At 34.7% G+C, this 14526-nt stretch overlaps 2 protein-coding genes across 2 annotated transcripts; both read left to right on the top strand.

Annotated features, from left to right (window-relative positions):
* The first annotated feature begins 1238 nt into the window (after window positions 1-1238).
* LOC141393080 (ras-related protein Rab6-like) lies at window positions 1239-2043 on the top strand. The gene has a single exon (XM_073966031.1). The coding sequence runs from the start codon at window positions 1301-1303 to the stop codon at window positions 1937-1939; it is 639 nt and encodes a 212-aa protein (XP_073822132.1). The 5' UTR covers window positions 1239-1300; the 3' UTR covers window positions 1940-2043.
* Window positions 2044-11091: 9048 nt separating this feature from the next.
* Window positions 11092-12909, top strand: Rab6 (RAS oncogene family member Rab6). The gene is made up of 2 exons (XM_073969213.1): window positions 11092-11551; window positions 11627-12909. The coding sequence occupies exon 2, from the start codon at window positions 11648-11650 to the stop codon at window positions 12269-12271; it is 624 nt and encodes a 207-aa protein (XP_073825314.1). The 5' UTR covers window positions 11092-11551; window positions 11627-11647; the 3' UTR covers window positions 12272-12909.
* The last annotated feature ends 1617 nt before the right edge of the window (window positions 12910-14526 follow it).

Here is a 14526-nt window from a genome sequence, read left to right as displayed (position 1 = left end):
GATCGACGTTTTGAAATAGCCCCAATAGAATGGTGCCTCACATTGTTTTACCGAAATTGCTGAAATTTAGTATTAAGTCTTCTTCATACACGAAAGGAAACTAATTATTCCATTTTACTTCACTACAACTTGCAAAGATGTCAATATTATAAGATAGGAAAAGTCAATTGTTCAAAATTAACTGTAGGTGGAGTTAACCTCTGTTGCTACGACATCATAGCAACATTCTGTTAAACGAAAACTGTTATTCATTGGAATATTGACAAGAAAAACATTAAAACTCAAATTTTACGGCGTTGACTTTTGTTTTTTTATTAAATAAAAAATAAGAAATAGTGAAGAAATAAATTTCAGCCACAAAACACGACGTTAATGTTTTCTGCCGCGAGAAATGAGAATCAAAAACGATTGGCATTGCTGTTAACAATTCCAGTGAGTTGTGTAGCCATCTGCAACCAAAATGTGGAACTATTAGCATATGTTTTTGGAAAATGCATTTCTTCTAGTCTTTATTACTATACGTCTTTGCAACTTGTGGTGGAGGGTATAACAAGTTCGGCCCGGCCGAACTTAACGCCGTTCTTACTTGTTTATTACTGCGTTGGCAACCCTAAATACTAAAAACACCCTCTGTGGCTAATTCGCTGCGACGAATGGTCAGCCGACTGCTAAATATGTAGCGTGGTTGTCGATTATGCCTAACGAAAAACAGATTAGGCGTAAAAAATGAAATAAGCAAAAATGTACAAAAATAAATATGCGTTCGGTTGCTTATTTTGCCGTGTGTGTGATTATACAGCTAATACATGTTTACATTTACGAAATCCACTCGATTTCATGTGTCAATTCCTTTATGTATACGACAAATGAAAACTCATCTGAAATCGATTGGATTTCATTTGACGTTTGAGCAATGGAATTGACAGTTGAAATCGAGTGGATTTCGTAAATGTAAACATAGTATAATGCTAATGTTTTTAGATGCTGGCTTTTAAACCATGTATGACCTCAAATATCGAAGAATTGACCCTCAAAGAAATAAAAAAACGTTCTAAAATCCGATGTCTAGTTATGACATTCTATAGAACATTTATAAAAGTTCATTTTCGAAAAGAATGACTTATTTTTGCTCTAAAAATATGTGTTTTTATAAAACCGCAGCAATGAATAATTCCAACGTAGGTCAAAAATAAACATTACTTATAATGCAAGTAACAGTCAGTATTCCTATTGTAGATCATCAAGCGACAACACATCGCGGATTCATAAAACTAGAAAATCTCTAACCAACTAAGTCAAAATGTCGAATGGAGAATTTAGCAATGCCACCAGTAAATGCAAATTAGTTTTCCTTGGAGAACAGAGTGTGGGGAAAACTTCTCTGATAACTCGTTTCATGTACGACAGTTTCGACAATACATATCAGGCTACAATTGGTATTGATTTTCTATCGAAAACCTTGCATTTGGATGATCGAACAGTACGCCTACAACTGTGGGATACAGCTGGACAAGAACGTTTTCGTTCGCTAATACCCTCGTATATACGAGATTCGACAGCAGCAATAGTTGTTTATGATGTTACCAAACCAACAACATTCGAACAAACCTCTAAGTGGATAAGTGATGTTAGAGCTGAACGAGGTACAGAGGTTATCATCATTTTGGTTGGTAATAAAACTGATCTTGCTGGAAAACGACAAATCACAACGGAAGATGGCGAAAATAAAGCGAAGGAATTGAATGTAATGTTCATAGAGACAAGCGCTAAAACAAGTTATAATGTGAAGAAACTGTTTGATCGTGTAGCTATGGCGTTGCCCTTCGTAAGCTCAGCACCGAGAGAGATGTCAAGTGAGGATGAGCAAAGAATTGAATTGGAATTGCAGAAAGAAGATGAAAGGAAAAGAAATGAAAACAAAAGAAAATGTTTTTGTTAGTGTTATATAATTACGGAATTATTAATTTGTTACATACTTATTGTTCATTTGATTTACTTTTTCAAATAGTAAAATTAGCAAAAGTATTGAGCTGTTATCCTATAATTTGTGTTGTTTTTCTTTTTTGAGGTACGAGAGGAATTTAAAGTAAAAATAGCAACTTTACAAGGCGTTTACACCAGACAGTTTGTCTTCAAATACAACTCTGATTTACTAACACATACATACATTTGTCGTTTGTCTCCCAGCTGTCCATCATTTTTTCACAGACAGTAAGGAAGACACATTTTTGGCATTTTTGTAAAAATAAGTGAGATAATGATTGAAATGTGTTAAAAACAAAAGAACATGAACAAAAACAAAATATGTGAACGGAAAACAAAAAGAAGTCGATGATTTTCATTAAAAATTTTACAACTGTTTTTGCAGTTGTCGGGACGCCTTCGTCACACAGGCAAGTTGTGAGATTTTGACAATCAATACATGAAGTCAACTGTCCTGTCATTTGTAAACGCAAATCCTCATCACAAATCCAGCCGATGTTAATTGACGTATTTATACGCAATGGATTTCGTAAATTAAAACATACACCAAAAGAATGCTTTGAAGTAATGGCTATATCACACCATATGCTTTTTCACATGTATGTTGTCACTTTCGGTACACAAATATACAGACCAGCTGATGTCATACATGTGAAAAAGCATACGGTGTGATATAGCCATAATCAAGGCACATTTATATAAGGTAGAAGTGACAATCAGCTGTATTTTTACGTTTTTTTTTGTAAATTTGGTTTTCAAAATGTAGGGTCTACTCATGAAATTTGAATGTTGGGTCTACTCATGAAATTGTCTTTCCTGAGAAAATTTTTAGGAAGACCCTATTATTCAAAAATTTCTTTGACATTTAATTTTCTATAACAACAATGTTGTTTTTTTTTTTTAAATTTGTTAGTTGTTGTAATTCATGCATATACCTTATATAAATTTGTCTTGATTTGAGCCATGAAAAAATTCTCTACAAGTGGTGTCTTAAGACTTGCCGTTCGGACTCGGCAATAAAATGTAGGTCCCATATCAGTGATATGAGAGAAGTCTCCCTTGTCCCTTCTGCTACTTTTTACTACGATAACATTTTTCCTTTATGATATCGAACAAATAGTAAAAATTAGTAGATTCTTGCAGTTCAGGAACAGACCAATAGTCAAAAGGTCATTCATTCGTGCAACAGGAAATAATGTTTAAAAACTAGTTTGTGCGTGCCATTTTTAGTATTTAAATAGAATAAACGTTATTATAGTCATTAATAGGCAAAAGTTCATTCATTCCCGCTACAGCAAATAATTTTTGAGAAATAAGGTCAAAAAGTCATAACCCCAGTATACACTCTTTTTTGTCATTAGGCCAAACCTATAACATACATGTATTTCAAATTGAAATACATGTATTTTGTTTTTGTATTTTTGAACGCACACGCAACACGCAAAGTTATAGGTTTGGCCCTTTGGAAGAAATGATTGGCCTGTTCCAGAACTGCAAGAATCTACTAATTTTTACTATTTTTCCGTAACATAAAGGAAAAAATGTTATCGTAGAAAAAAATAGTACCTTATTGCAGGTTCTGGAATAGAGCAGATGTCGCTGCTTGTAGGGATCTATAAACTGGTTTGCTTGTAGGGATCTCTAAGCAACTGCTTATACAATGTATCGAACGGAGTGCATTTTTTCATAATTCTGTAGTACTGTATCGAAATATGTAAAGAAATCCTGACTCCACATTGCACAACTTCCATTATTTGCTTGGTTGACTATTTTTTGGAATTTTGTATATCACTTTCAGAGTTGGAAATGAATAAACAAATGCCAAGTTTACACTTGCGCTCCTGAAATACAGCCCGAAGCTTACGTTTTTTTGTTTTTTTTTTTTATTTCAAACATATTACAATAATCAATGTAGATGCATATGCGCAGCTGATCGAACATGCATTTTAAAAACAAGTTGTTGTAAATTGAATTAGTTATCAAAAATATACGACAACATAAAACTTTACAACTTTATTTCGAAAAATATCGTAAAATTATCTATGTATATATCGTATTAATTGTGTATAGTAGTAACAAATGAAAAAATAAAAAAATGATTTTATCGTTGAGATATCCTTTAGACAGAAATAGCGCAGACTAATGCTTGGTTTACATTTACGAAATCCACTCGATTTCAACTGTCAATTCCTTTGCGTATACGTCAAATGAAATCTCATCCGAAATCCATTGGATTATATTTAACGTTTAAGCAATGGAATTGACAGTTGAAATCGAGTGGATTTCGTAAAGGTAAACCAAGCATAACACCCTCTTCTCCTGTTTTGTACCATACAAGTTTGGGCTAGTAGAAACTAGCAGCATGTTCATTGGAATCTACCCTGTAGGAAGCATGGGACATGTGTCGACATGTCACCACTTTGTCTACTATTATGGTGACAAAGTCAACACTTTAGGTCTGTCTGGTTACCATAAAATTTGTACCAACTAGTACCAATTGTTGCTGGAAGTCGTCTGTTAACACAAAAAACCAGCAAAAGAGAGCGATTCGAGAGAGACATTTTGACAGTTCTTTCACTGAGAGTTTGCAAATTCTTGCTGGACAAATTTCTTCTAGCAATCACTAGCAATTCTTCTTCTTCCTGAAAGCAGTCAATCATCTGTTTTTAGTTTTTTGTTGATTTATGTTTGTGAAAATTAAAAACAATTTTATTGTGGAAATAAAATAGTCTAATTGTATTGTTTTATGGAGAGCAAATTTGTAAAGTGGAAAATGCTTTTTGTTTCATTTTCCTTTTTATTTTTAATAAAATACAACGTGGTTGCCTCCTTTATTGGCGGACAAATTGTTCTGTTTTGGCAAGCCAGCTGATTGCTTGCTGGTTTTTGCTGGGAAGGTGTCTGTTTACTTTTTACAATTTTCTAGCAAAAGAGAATAAAAACCCCTTACTCTCTGAGAAAGTTCTTGCTGGACAATTCTTGCTGGGAAAGTGACCAGACAGATTTTTTGTCAACAGGTTGTCAACAATTGATACTTTTACCTTAATAAGAAGAAGCATTGTTTATATTGAAAACTGATAGACCAACAAAGCATCTTCTTCTTTTTTCATTTTCTTAATTGTTTGTCATAAAATAATTTTGGCGGTTCGTTAAAAAAGTGTTTTTGTGAAAAATCAATAAAATATATTATTTTAATAACAACAAGTATGTATGAGCAAAGGAAAATAGGAAAGGAAAACAACAGACAAGTGAAAAATCGACAATTCTATATCAAAATACAAATTCTGTGGTGAAACTTCGACAACTAGACATTTTAGGTAGTCTTTAGAGAATAGTGTGGAGCCTGACGAATATATTGTCCCGTCTTGCTGGAAATGAACGCAACTTACATCTGATATTTGGACACGGCATTATAATGAGTTAAAATGTTGAAGGGTTTTTGGCAAAAATCGATTGCGAGATTTTTCCAATGTTTATACAAATGTAATATGTAAGCAAATTTAATGACTTTTTGCTTAATTTATGCTTATTTATAAATGTCTATTCTTTTCAATTCCTAGATGTTATATCAATATTCAGCGAATTGCCTGATAAAACGTTAAGTGCAGCAGAAGAAGAAATATTTTAAGTAGATAAATCACACCAATCCTTATGGTCAAGAAAATAAAAATGCGATGATATTTCTGACAATGAAAACGACTTTTTATTATTGGTTAGACTGATATAAAGATAAAAAAGACTGTAATACGCAATTGGTAATTTTTTTGTATTTTCATAATTAAACAGTATGCAAAGTTCATATTCGTACACCCCTAAAAAATGAATAAAATCGTTATTAATTCCATATTTTATGTGTAAATATGAAATAATTGATAGCAACTATCATAACGAAGAAAGATTTAAGAATAACAAAACAAATTTTTAATTTATTCCGTCATTTAGGTACAGATGGCGCCTGCGTGGGTGGCAAAGTTCGTATTCGTACACTTATAAGCACTATATATTTGGAGTTTTTAAGAATTTTCAAAGCAAAATACCGCAAAATTTTATTCTTTTCTTATTTTGGAATGCCCTTTACTATAAAAATATGTAAAAACAACGGCAATTTTATTAAAAATTTTGCATGAATAAAAAGTCGGACGAATATTTGAAATACATAAGAAAAATGTGCTAGATATGATTAACTATTGCAAATTATTCCCGAATTTTGGGCGAAAATAGCTAACAGCAGTCCTTCTGTAACAATATTCGAGGTCCAATATGAAAATAAATGTCGGCAGCGTTTGGAATTGCAAAGAAACGTAATTCGGGCTTTGGAAAAGTAAACACATTTTTGGTTCTTACTTGGTGAAAATCGCAAGTTTCGTTTTATATTTGACATTAAATGTATTGAAGTTTTAGAATGCCGTTTCGAAAATCATTTTGTGTCGAAAACTGTGAGAAATTATGAAGAAAAATGAAACTGTACAAGTTTTCATACTGTCTGCGTACGAATGAAATTCTACGCTTAATATGATCGAGGGTTATGGCTGCCAAAATTGCGAAAATAATGGTTTGTACTTCTTGAAAATTATATTTCTTTACCGAAGGATCCAAAATGAGTACAAAAATGTCAAAAGAATGAAGTACATTTTCCAGGAAAGAACGTGGGGTAACCTTTTGAAGAAATGTATTATTTTCGGGGAAATTTTCTTCCTTAAAAATTTGTTATTCCTCGTTATTTCCGATATCTCTTGACATAAAATGATTTCCGAAGCCGTTTCTAAAACTTCAATACATTTAATGTCAAATATAAAACGAAACTTGCGATTTTCACCAAGTAAAAACCAAAAATGTGTTTTCTTTTCCAAAGCCCGAATTACGTTTCTTTGCAATTCCAAACGCCGACGACATTTATTTTCATATTGGACCTCGAATATTGTTACAGAAGGACTGCTGTTAGCTATTTTCGTCCAAAATTCGGGAATAATTTGCAATACTTAATCATATCTAGCACATTTTTCTTAAGTATTTCAAATATTCGTCCGACTTTTTATTCATGCAAAATTTTTAATAAAATTACCGTTGTTTTTACATATTTTTATAGTAGAGGCATTCCAAAAGAAGAAAAGAATAAAAATGTGCGGTATTTTGCTTTGAAAATTCTTAAAAACTCCAAATATATAGTGCTTATAGGTGTACGAATACGAACTTTGCCACCCACACAGGCGCCATCTATACCTAAATGACGGAATAAATTAAAAATTTGTTTTGTTATTCTTAAATCTTTCTTCGTTATGATAGTTCCTATCAATTATTTCATATTTGGTCATAATGATCAACGGGAAGTTCCCACAAACGCTATCGGAACTCATGCAAGGAGCTCTGGACAAATTATCAAGATGGGCACACAACAATGGACTTGGGGTGAACCCATCTAAGACAGAGCTGGTTCTATTTACGAACAAGAGAAAAGTCAAACCATTCACCCTACCAACGCTGGATGGAGTGGCCCTAAAGCTCTCCCTAGAGGCCAAGTACCTTGGCATTATCCTGGACCACCAACTAACGTGGAAAAGGAATGTCGAGGAACGTGCCAAGAGAGGACTTATAGCCCTTTATTCTTGCAAGAACTCTATTGGTAAGAGTTGGGGTTTGAAACCACAGGTCATACACTGGATTTTTACGGCCATAGTTCGCCCCATTCTGACTTATGGTTCATTGGTATGGTGGAATGCTTTGAGTAAGACATCCCTTCTCCGTAAGATTAATGTCGTTCAAAGAGCGGCATCTCTCCTAATTACCGGTGCCACGAAAAGCACTCCACAGGCTGCTCTCAATGTATTACTGGATCTTCATCCGATGAATCTCGTGGTACAGGAGTTGGCAGCAAAGAGTGCTCTCCGACTCAAGGAGTTAAATTCATGGCGTAACTTCGACTACGGCCATGCTGCTATCTTACGACAATCTGGACTATCGGTGGGTTTGGAGGTAATCAGTGACTATATATCACCACAATTACACTTCGACGACATTGAAGTTCGGATACCTGACAGAGAAGCCTGGACCCACAACTCCCTACCTCTACCCGGTATAGAGATTTATACCGACGGATCCAAGATGGAAAAGGGAACAGGAGCGGGCGTCTACAGCGATACCCTCAACTTACGGATCTCGTACAAGCTAAGCGAAAATTGTAGCGTCTTCCAAGCCGAAATCTTCAAATCAAATCTGCTGCGGTCTTGCACTGCAGGAAAGCTTTGGAGGCCCTACGATCAATCGTTACCTTGTGCTGGGTCCCGGGGCATTGCGACATCGAGTGAAATGAAAAGGCGGATGAACTGGCACGTCGCGGATCTGAGTCAAACGACATCGAAATCGATAACTCAATCAGGCCACCCCTGTGTCACTTCATGCGGCTCCTAGAACAAACATACAGGGAGAAGGCTGGTCAGATCTGGAATAACGAACCTGGCTGCAAGGTATCAAAGGCAATCTGGCCCAACCTCTCCAAAAGGAAGACCACTTCCCTACTCTCTATGAGAAAACCCGATCTAAAACTAATGATTGGAGTTATCACGGGACACTGCAGGATAAGATCAATGACCTGCAAATGGAATAGAGAGGACCCCACGGACTACTGCAGATTATGCGAAGACGAAGAAGAAACAGAGACGATTGAGCACTTATTATGCCGTTGTCCAATGCTCAGGACCAGGAGAGTTCAAACAATGGGTGAACATACGTTATCATCTCTGACAACATTCTGCCAAGCCGAGCCGACAACACTGCTTCTTCTCGCCAAGGGTCTGAAGTGGCTTCAACACGAACAAACTACAGCATCTTAATACGGCTAACCTTCTTACTCGCTCTCTCTCTCCTTACAAATAATCTCTCAATCCGTAGCACTTACTTAATCATTCTCAACTATCCTCTAACTTACTTAATTATTCCTTTTTCCTACTTCTAAACTCGATATGCTATTATTTCTTTTCTTTTCTCCTACCCTTACTATAGGATGAACACAATGGACCATAAGGTCTCCGAGTGGAGTGGCTGTCCAACACGACAGCTGCGCGTCCTTTAACCTAACCTAACCTAACCTAATTATTTCATATTTACACATAAAATATGGAATTAATAACGATTTTATTCATTTTTTAGGGGTGTACGAATATGAACTTTGCACACTGTATGTTTTTCTTTAATAAAATATACTAGTTCAACAAAAGTATAAAGGCCTCGACACATAAGAAGCATGGCATTCTTGCTTAAGTCATATCTGGTAAATGACTAAAGACCAAGTTCGATCTAATTCAAATGTGATTCTGAAATCTTTTTATTAGGTCGAACTTGGTCTTTGGTCTTTTATCAGATATGACTTCAGCAAGAATGTCATGCTTCTTATGTGTCGAGGCCTTAAAGGCCTGCGTACATAAGCTGCCTCGCCTGGTTGCCTTGCATTCCTACTTCATTTCTGACATAATAAAAATAAAAGAATAAAGAAGGCCGAGCAAATTCCGAACTGGGTTGCCCTTTTCTTTTTTATTCTTTTATCATGGTAGAATAATTACTGGTAGGCCACAGCTAACAGCGGATTACAATTTTTTCTTATTATGGCCTATTCTGTCAAAAGCAGGGTTCCAACAAAAACTTCTGCCGCAACGCTATATTTTAAAATTAGAAGCAAGTTCAACCGATTATTATTCGCATGGCAAAATTAAATTATTAATTTTTTAATAGTAATACTTGCGAAAGATCGAGCCGTCAAATATTGATATTAATGGCCTGTTCCCGTACTTTATAAAGTGGTAAAAGTCGTAAAAGTTGTAAAAGTCGTAAACGATTTTCATATAAATTTTGTGTACGGGAACGCAAAATGTGTAAAAGTGGTAAAAATTGTAAAAACTTTTTAGTTCTGGAACAGAGCTTAATTGAAATTTGTACTAAAAGTACGGGAATGTAAAAAATATTTTTTTTTAGAAAATAAGAGAATGATATTTTTCTCACTGTCTAAGTTTGGATACAACTTGTTATTTTTGGAATACTTTTCTAGCAACAATATTCTGGAGCTAGCTAAAGTAATCTTTATTTTTACTCTATTTGATGCTTTTAACATATAAACATTGAAGTTATATATTCCATGTATTTTTGTTAAACGGGCTAACTATGCAAATACATCTACCTTGATTATTGCACCATGTCATTTGACGTTTTAAGCCATGACTGCAGGGTTGTATTTTCATACCTGGCCTACCTCTACTTCAGTGATGGCCAAAAACACCCATTTGCAGATTATAACTTGCGCTAGTGTGAGTGGAAACGTAAACAATGCATTAACTGAACGAATGTGTTTACAGTGTACGTGTGTGTCGTATGCCCGCGGGCATAGGAAAGTTGTTGTTGGCCATACCATGATTGTTGTTGTTGGCCATACAATGATTGTAACAAAGTAATTTAATAATTTTTTCATATTGTTTACAAATTTTCATAATAGTTCCACAAACATCCCAGGCGGGACAGGGAAGACTACTCACATATCAATGAGTGCGCCCCGATTCATATTAGCTCAATGATATGGGACCTACTGTTTATCGGCGAGTTCGAACGGCGTGTCTAAGACACAACTTGTAGAGAAGTTGTACAAGGCTGAAATACTCAGAAAATGTCGCCAACATTACTGAGGGGTATTTTGCCACCGTTGAAAAGTGTTTGATGTTGACTGGACGGGGAATCGAACCCACGACCTTTAGCGTGCAAGGCGGGAGTGAATACCATTACAACATTGTGGCACCCTTACAAATTTTGATACTAAATTTTTTTGTTTATTGTGATACGTGAAAAGTATTGCAACTTTTGGTACTTTTTTAGGCATCATGTGTACTATGATTTCGATGCTGATTTCGCTGAAATCACGAAATGAGATGATTTCATTTTTGTATGCGAAATCATGACATATTTTGCATGATTCCGCGCGAAATCACGAAACGACTCCGAATGTAAACCAAGCAAAATATTTTATATTTGGATTATGGATTAAAATTATATATTTTACGAAACACATTGTCTAATTTACCCTTAATGTGGCCAAGTGGCAACATCATACGTCGACATATGTGTATCGATAATACTGTTCACCAAATCAGGTAATTTGTGGTGGTAGTGACTCAGAGAATGTCAATTTTTAAGCTAGAAATTTTAACACAAAAAATTTAATTAGCAATTCAATTGGTTAAAACAAAAGTGTATTTTTTTATAAAAGAAGAAGAAAGCAGTGCAATTTACAAAAAGATTTATACAATTTAATATACTTGTATACGTTAACAACTACAGAAAGATAATTACATAGAAGGAAGTACAAGTGCGATTGAAAAAAAAAACTACACGGAAAAAATTTCAAGTGGAGCAGCCGAACAGCCCAGCCCTGAATACGCAAGCAACGACGTAAACTACTCCATTCACTCTCAAATCCGTTTTAATAATTTTTGTTGTTGACAACATTATAAAATTAAGTGAAAATTAGTTAACAACTATTTGCCACCAGAAGAATAAGCTTAGCCGCTGTGTACCTTTCGAAGAAAAGCAATAAGTAATTAAATTGTTTTCTGTGTATACGTGGGCCATTTAAAGTTTTAATTTCTTTGTATTCTTCTTCTTGTATTAGAAAACCACACACACAAACACCATGTCCGGAGATTTTGCAAATCCTTTGCGTAAATTCAAATTGGTTTTCTTGGGAGAACAAAGTGTGGGCAAGACATCGTTAATTACACGCTTTATGTATGACAGTTTTGATAATACCTATCAGGCCACTATTGGTATAGATTTCCTCTCAAAGACCATGTACTTGGAAGATCGTACTGTGCGTTTGCAATTGTGGGATACTGCCGGCCAGGAACGTTTCCGTTCTTTAATTCCATCATATATACGAGACTCGACGGTAGCTGTTGTGGTCTATGATATCACCAATACAAATTCATTCCATCAAACGTCCAAGTGGATCGATGACGTGCGAACCGAAAGAGGTAGTGATGTCATTATCATGTTGGTTGGCAATAAAACAGATCTCTCCGACAAACGGCAAGTGTCGACAGAGGAGGGTGAACGCAAAGCGAAAGAGTTGAATGTGATGTTTATTGAAACAAGTGCCAAAGCCGGCTACAATGTAAAACAGCTGTTCCGTCGTGTGGCAGCTGCCTTGCCTGGCATGGACTCGGCGACAGAGAATAAACCCAATGAAGATATGCAAGAAATCACACTTGACACACAGAAAGAAACAAAAGATCCCGAAGGAGGCTGTGCCTGCTGAATGCTGTTAATACGTTTCAACATTTCATTGATTCCTCCTCCAACTGTTGTCGTCGTCGGCCCCTACTCCAAAACATTCAATCAACAACTACTCATTTGACTCACAACAAATTCATATTCTATGAATAATGACATACCACAGGCTATCAACAAGAGAACATAAATCGAACAATGTCTCAATGATATTGTTTGTTTTTCTTTTCATTTGTTTAAAAGGCAACATCCTCTCCATACCGAAAATAAGACTTTGTGGAACTTAATTTTTTTAAACTAGTAAAGTAGCTAAAAACTAAACAAACAAAAAACGAAGCCCCATGAAAAGTAATAACATTTTTTTAAAAAAAAGAAATCAAGCCAAAATGTGTGCGTGTAACCAGTTATCAAAACATGGAAGTAAAATATATTTGAAATTTCCATTTAGCATAAAGAAATGACTTTCCATTACTTATCACAATGGCAACTCCACACACACATTTTTATATATATTCTTACATTCATTTCTACTATACAATTATTATTTTTTAAATGATATATGTAATATTTAAATTTATTTATAACGTAAAATAAATAAATATTGATTACAACACAAGGAAAATAAAGTAATGAGAAAAAATTATTAAAAAAAAAACTAAAGAAAAACACTAATTATGTTTTTATTTGCTGTAAGGATTTTGTACAATTCCATAGACTATTTAGATAGTGGAATGGTATCTGTATTTTGTTATTTTCTTCTATTTCATTTTGCTTCAAAGTTATATGCTAGTCTAAATTATCTAAAATAGCTCTTGTTCTGTTATCGTCAGTTTGCTTTTTGATTGTTTTTCTAGAACAAAGTTGTCATTGCACATTGTGCAAACTTAACCTACGCATACGCCGCTTTACTTGATGAATTATTATAAATCATTCAGTCATAGACGTTTTGCAATGCTTAAAAGCAAAGAAAATTTGCATATCATAAGCTGCTGTTTGCAGTACATTGCACTTTTGAACTAAATACAAAATTTTATCGAATTCGAATTGTATTTAATTTTTTTTTTTTTAATTTACGTCTTTCAAGGAAAGCATTTTTTACCTACAATCTTTAAAATGTGTCGAAATTACATGTTATCTTATCATTTGTACTATTTCAGTTCGTATTGTTCTACTGAACTAAATAGTACGACATGTCTTTTCAATCATCGTTCAGCAATCGTTGTAATCACAATGTGATTAATAAAAACCAACATTCCCATGTGCAGACAAGTATATAATAACAGTATTTGTACATAGGCGACATATCCATATCACTTGCCTACCTCAATAGAAGAGAAATAAAAACAAATGAGGAGTATTGATCAAATTGGTAATATGCAATGAAACCGCAAAATAGCTTAGAAGAGCGGTATTCGATTATATTTAAAAATAAAGTCAACAAGTAAAAAACTATCAGTCGGCTGTGTCGACAGAGCTGTGTGCGAATTGAAACTTTTATCTATGGACAGATCGAATACCGGGCACACAACCAAAATCCTTTTCCTCTGTTTAAACTTCGTAAAAATATTTCATTTGCGCACTTATACATTGTTCCTCGAAAATGCAACTAAACGTATCAGAAACACAAATTATACATGTTTGCTTTTTACCTGCATTAAAAATCCGTTTTCGCAGTTGTTAAGTACAACGGCATTAAGAAACATTCGCAGATTTGCAGTAATTTGTAAAGCAACTGTCGACACGGAAGTCGGCTATAGGGCACCGTCACCATTGCAGTTGGTCACCGTATAATTTAGAGGTTTTTGACCACTATGTGAGGAAGCATGGACTTGCCCACGATAAACATAATATCACTGTAAACAGGGCAAAAAAAATCAAAAGTATCCTCGAATAGAGCTTAAACTGCGCTTAAACAAATAATGTTGAGCTTTTGTAAGAGAGGTACTCTAAGAGTACTATTTTCGAATTTAAACTAAATTCGGACAAAATATTACGAGATCCTAGGTTTGTACCAAATCGGTTTCTACCAGTTTTGTTGATACCGACAGGCTTTTTTGGAGCTTTTTATTTCAGGAAGTATGGACTTGCCTCCGAAAAAATGCGCCGTCGTAACATGTAACTTGTTGCAAAAATTTTCAAATGATCCGAGACGAGTTGTTAAACTTTTCCAAATATGTGTGGGATGTACACTAAGGAGACTATGCTGATTTAATCCATATTCAAACCTGATCTATCAGGTGTGTGATGAAAACCGATTCGACTCTATTTGCAGAATCGAAATTG

This window comes from Musca autumnalis, unplaced genomic scaffold (genome assembly GCF_047663935.1).
Source record: "Musca autumnalis isolate F117 unplaced genomic scaffold, ASM4766393v1 scaffold_2, whole genome shotgun sequence".
NCBI lineage: Eukaryota > Metazoa > Arthropoda > Insecta > Diptera > Muscidae > Musca > Musca autumnalis.
Note: the sequence above shows the minus strand (reverse complement) of the source record. Positions and strands in the feature narration are given on the sequence as shown.

Coding starts and splice junctions, on each gene's coding strand:
- LOC141393080 (XM_073966031.1), top strand. CDS start 1,301: ATGTCGAATGGAGAATTTAGCAATGCCACCAGTAAATGCAAATTAGTT.
- Rab6 (XM_073969213.1), top strand. CDS start 11,648: ATGTCCGGAGATTTTGCAAATCCTTTGCGTAAATTCAAATTGGTTTTC.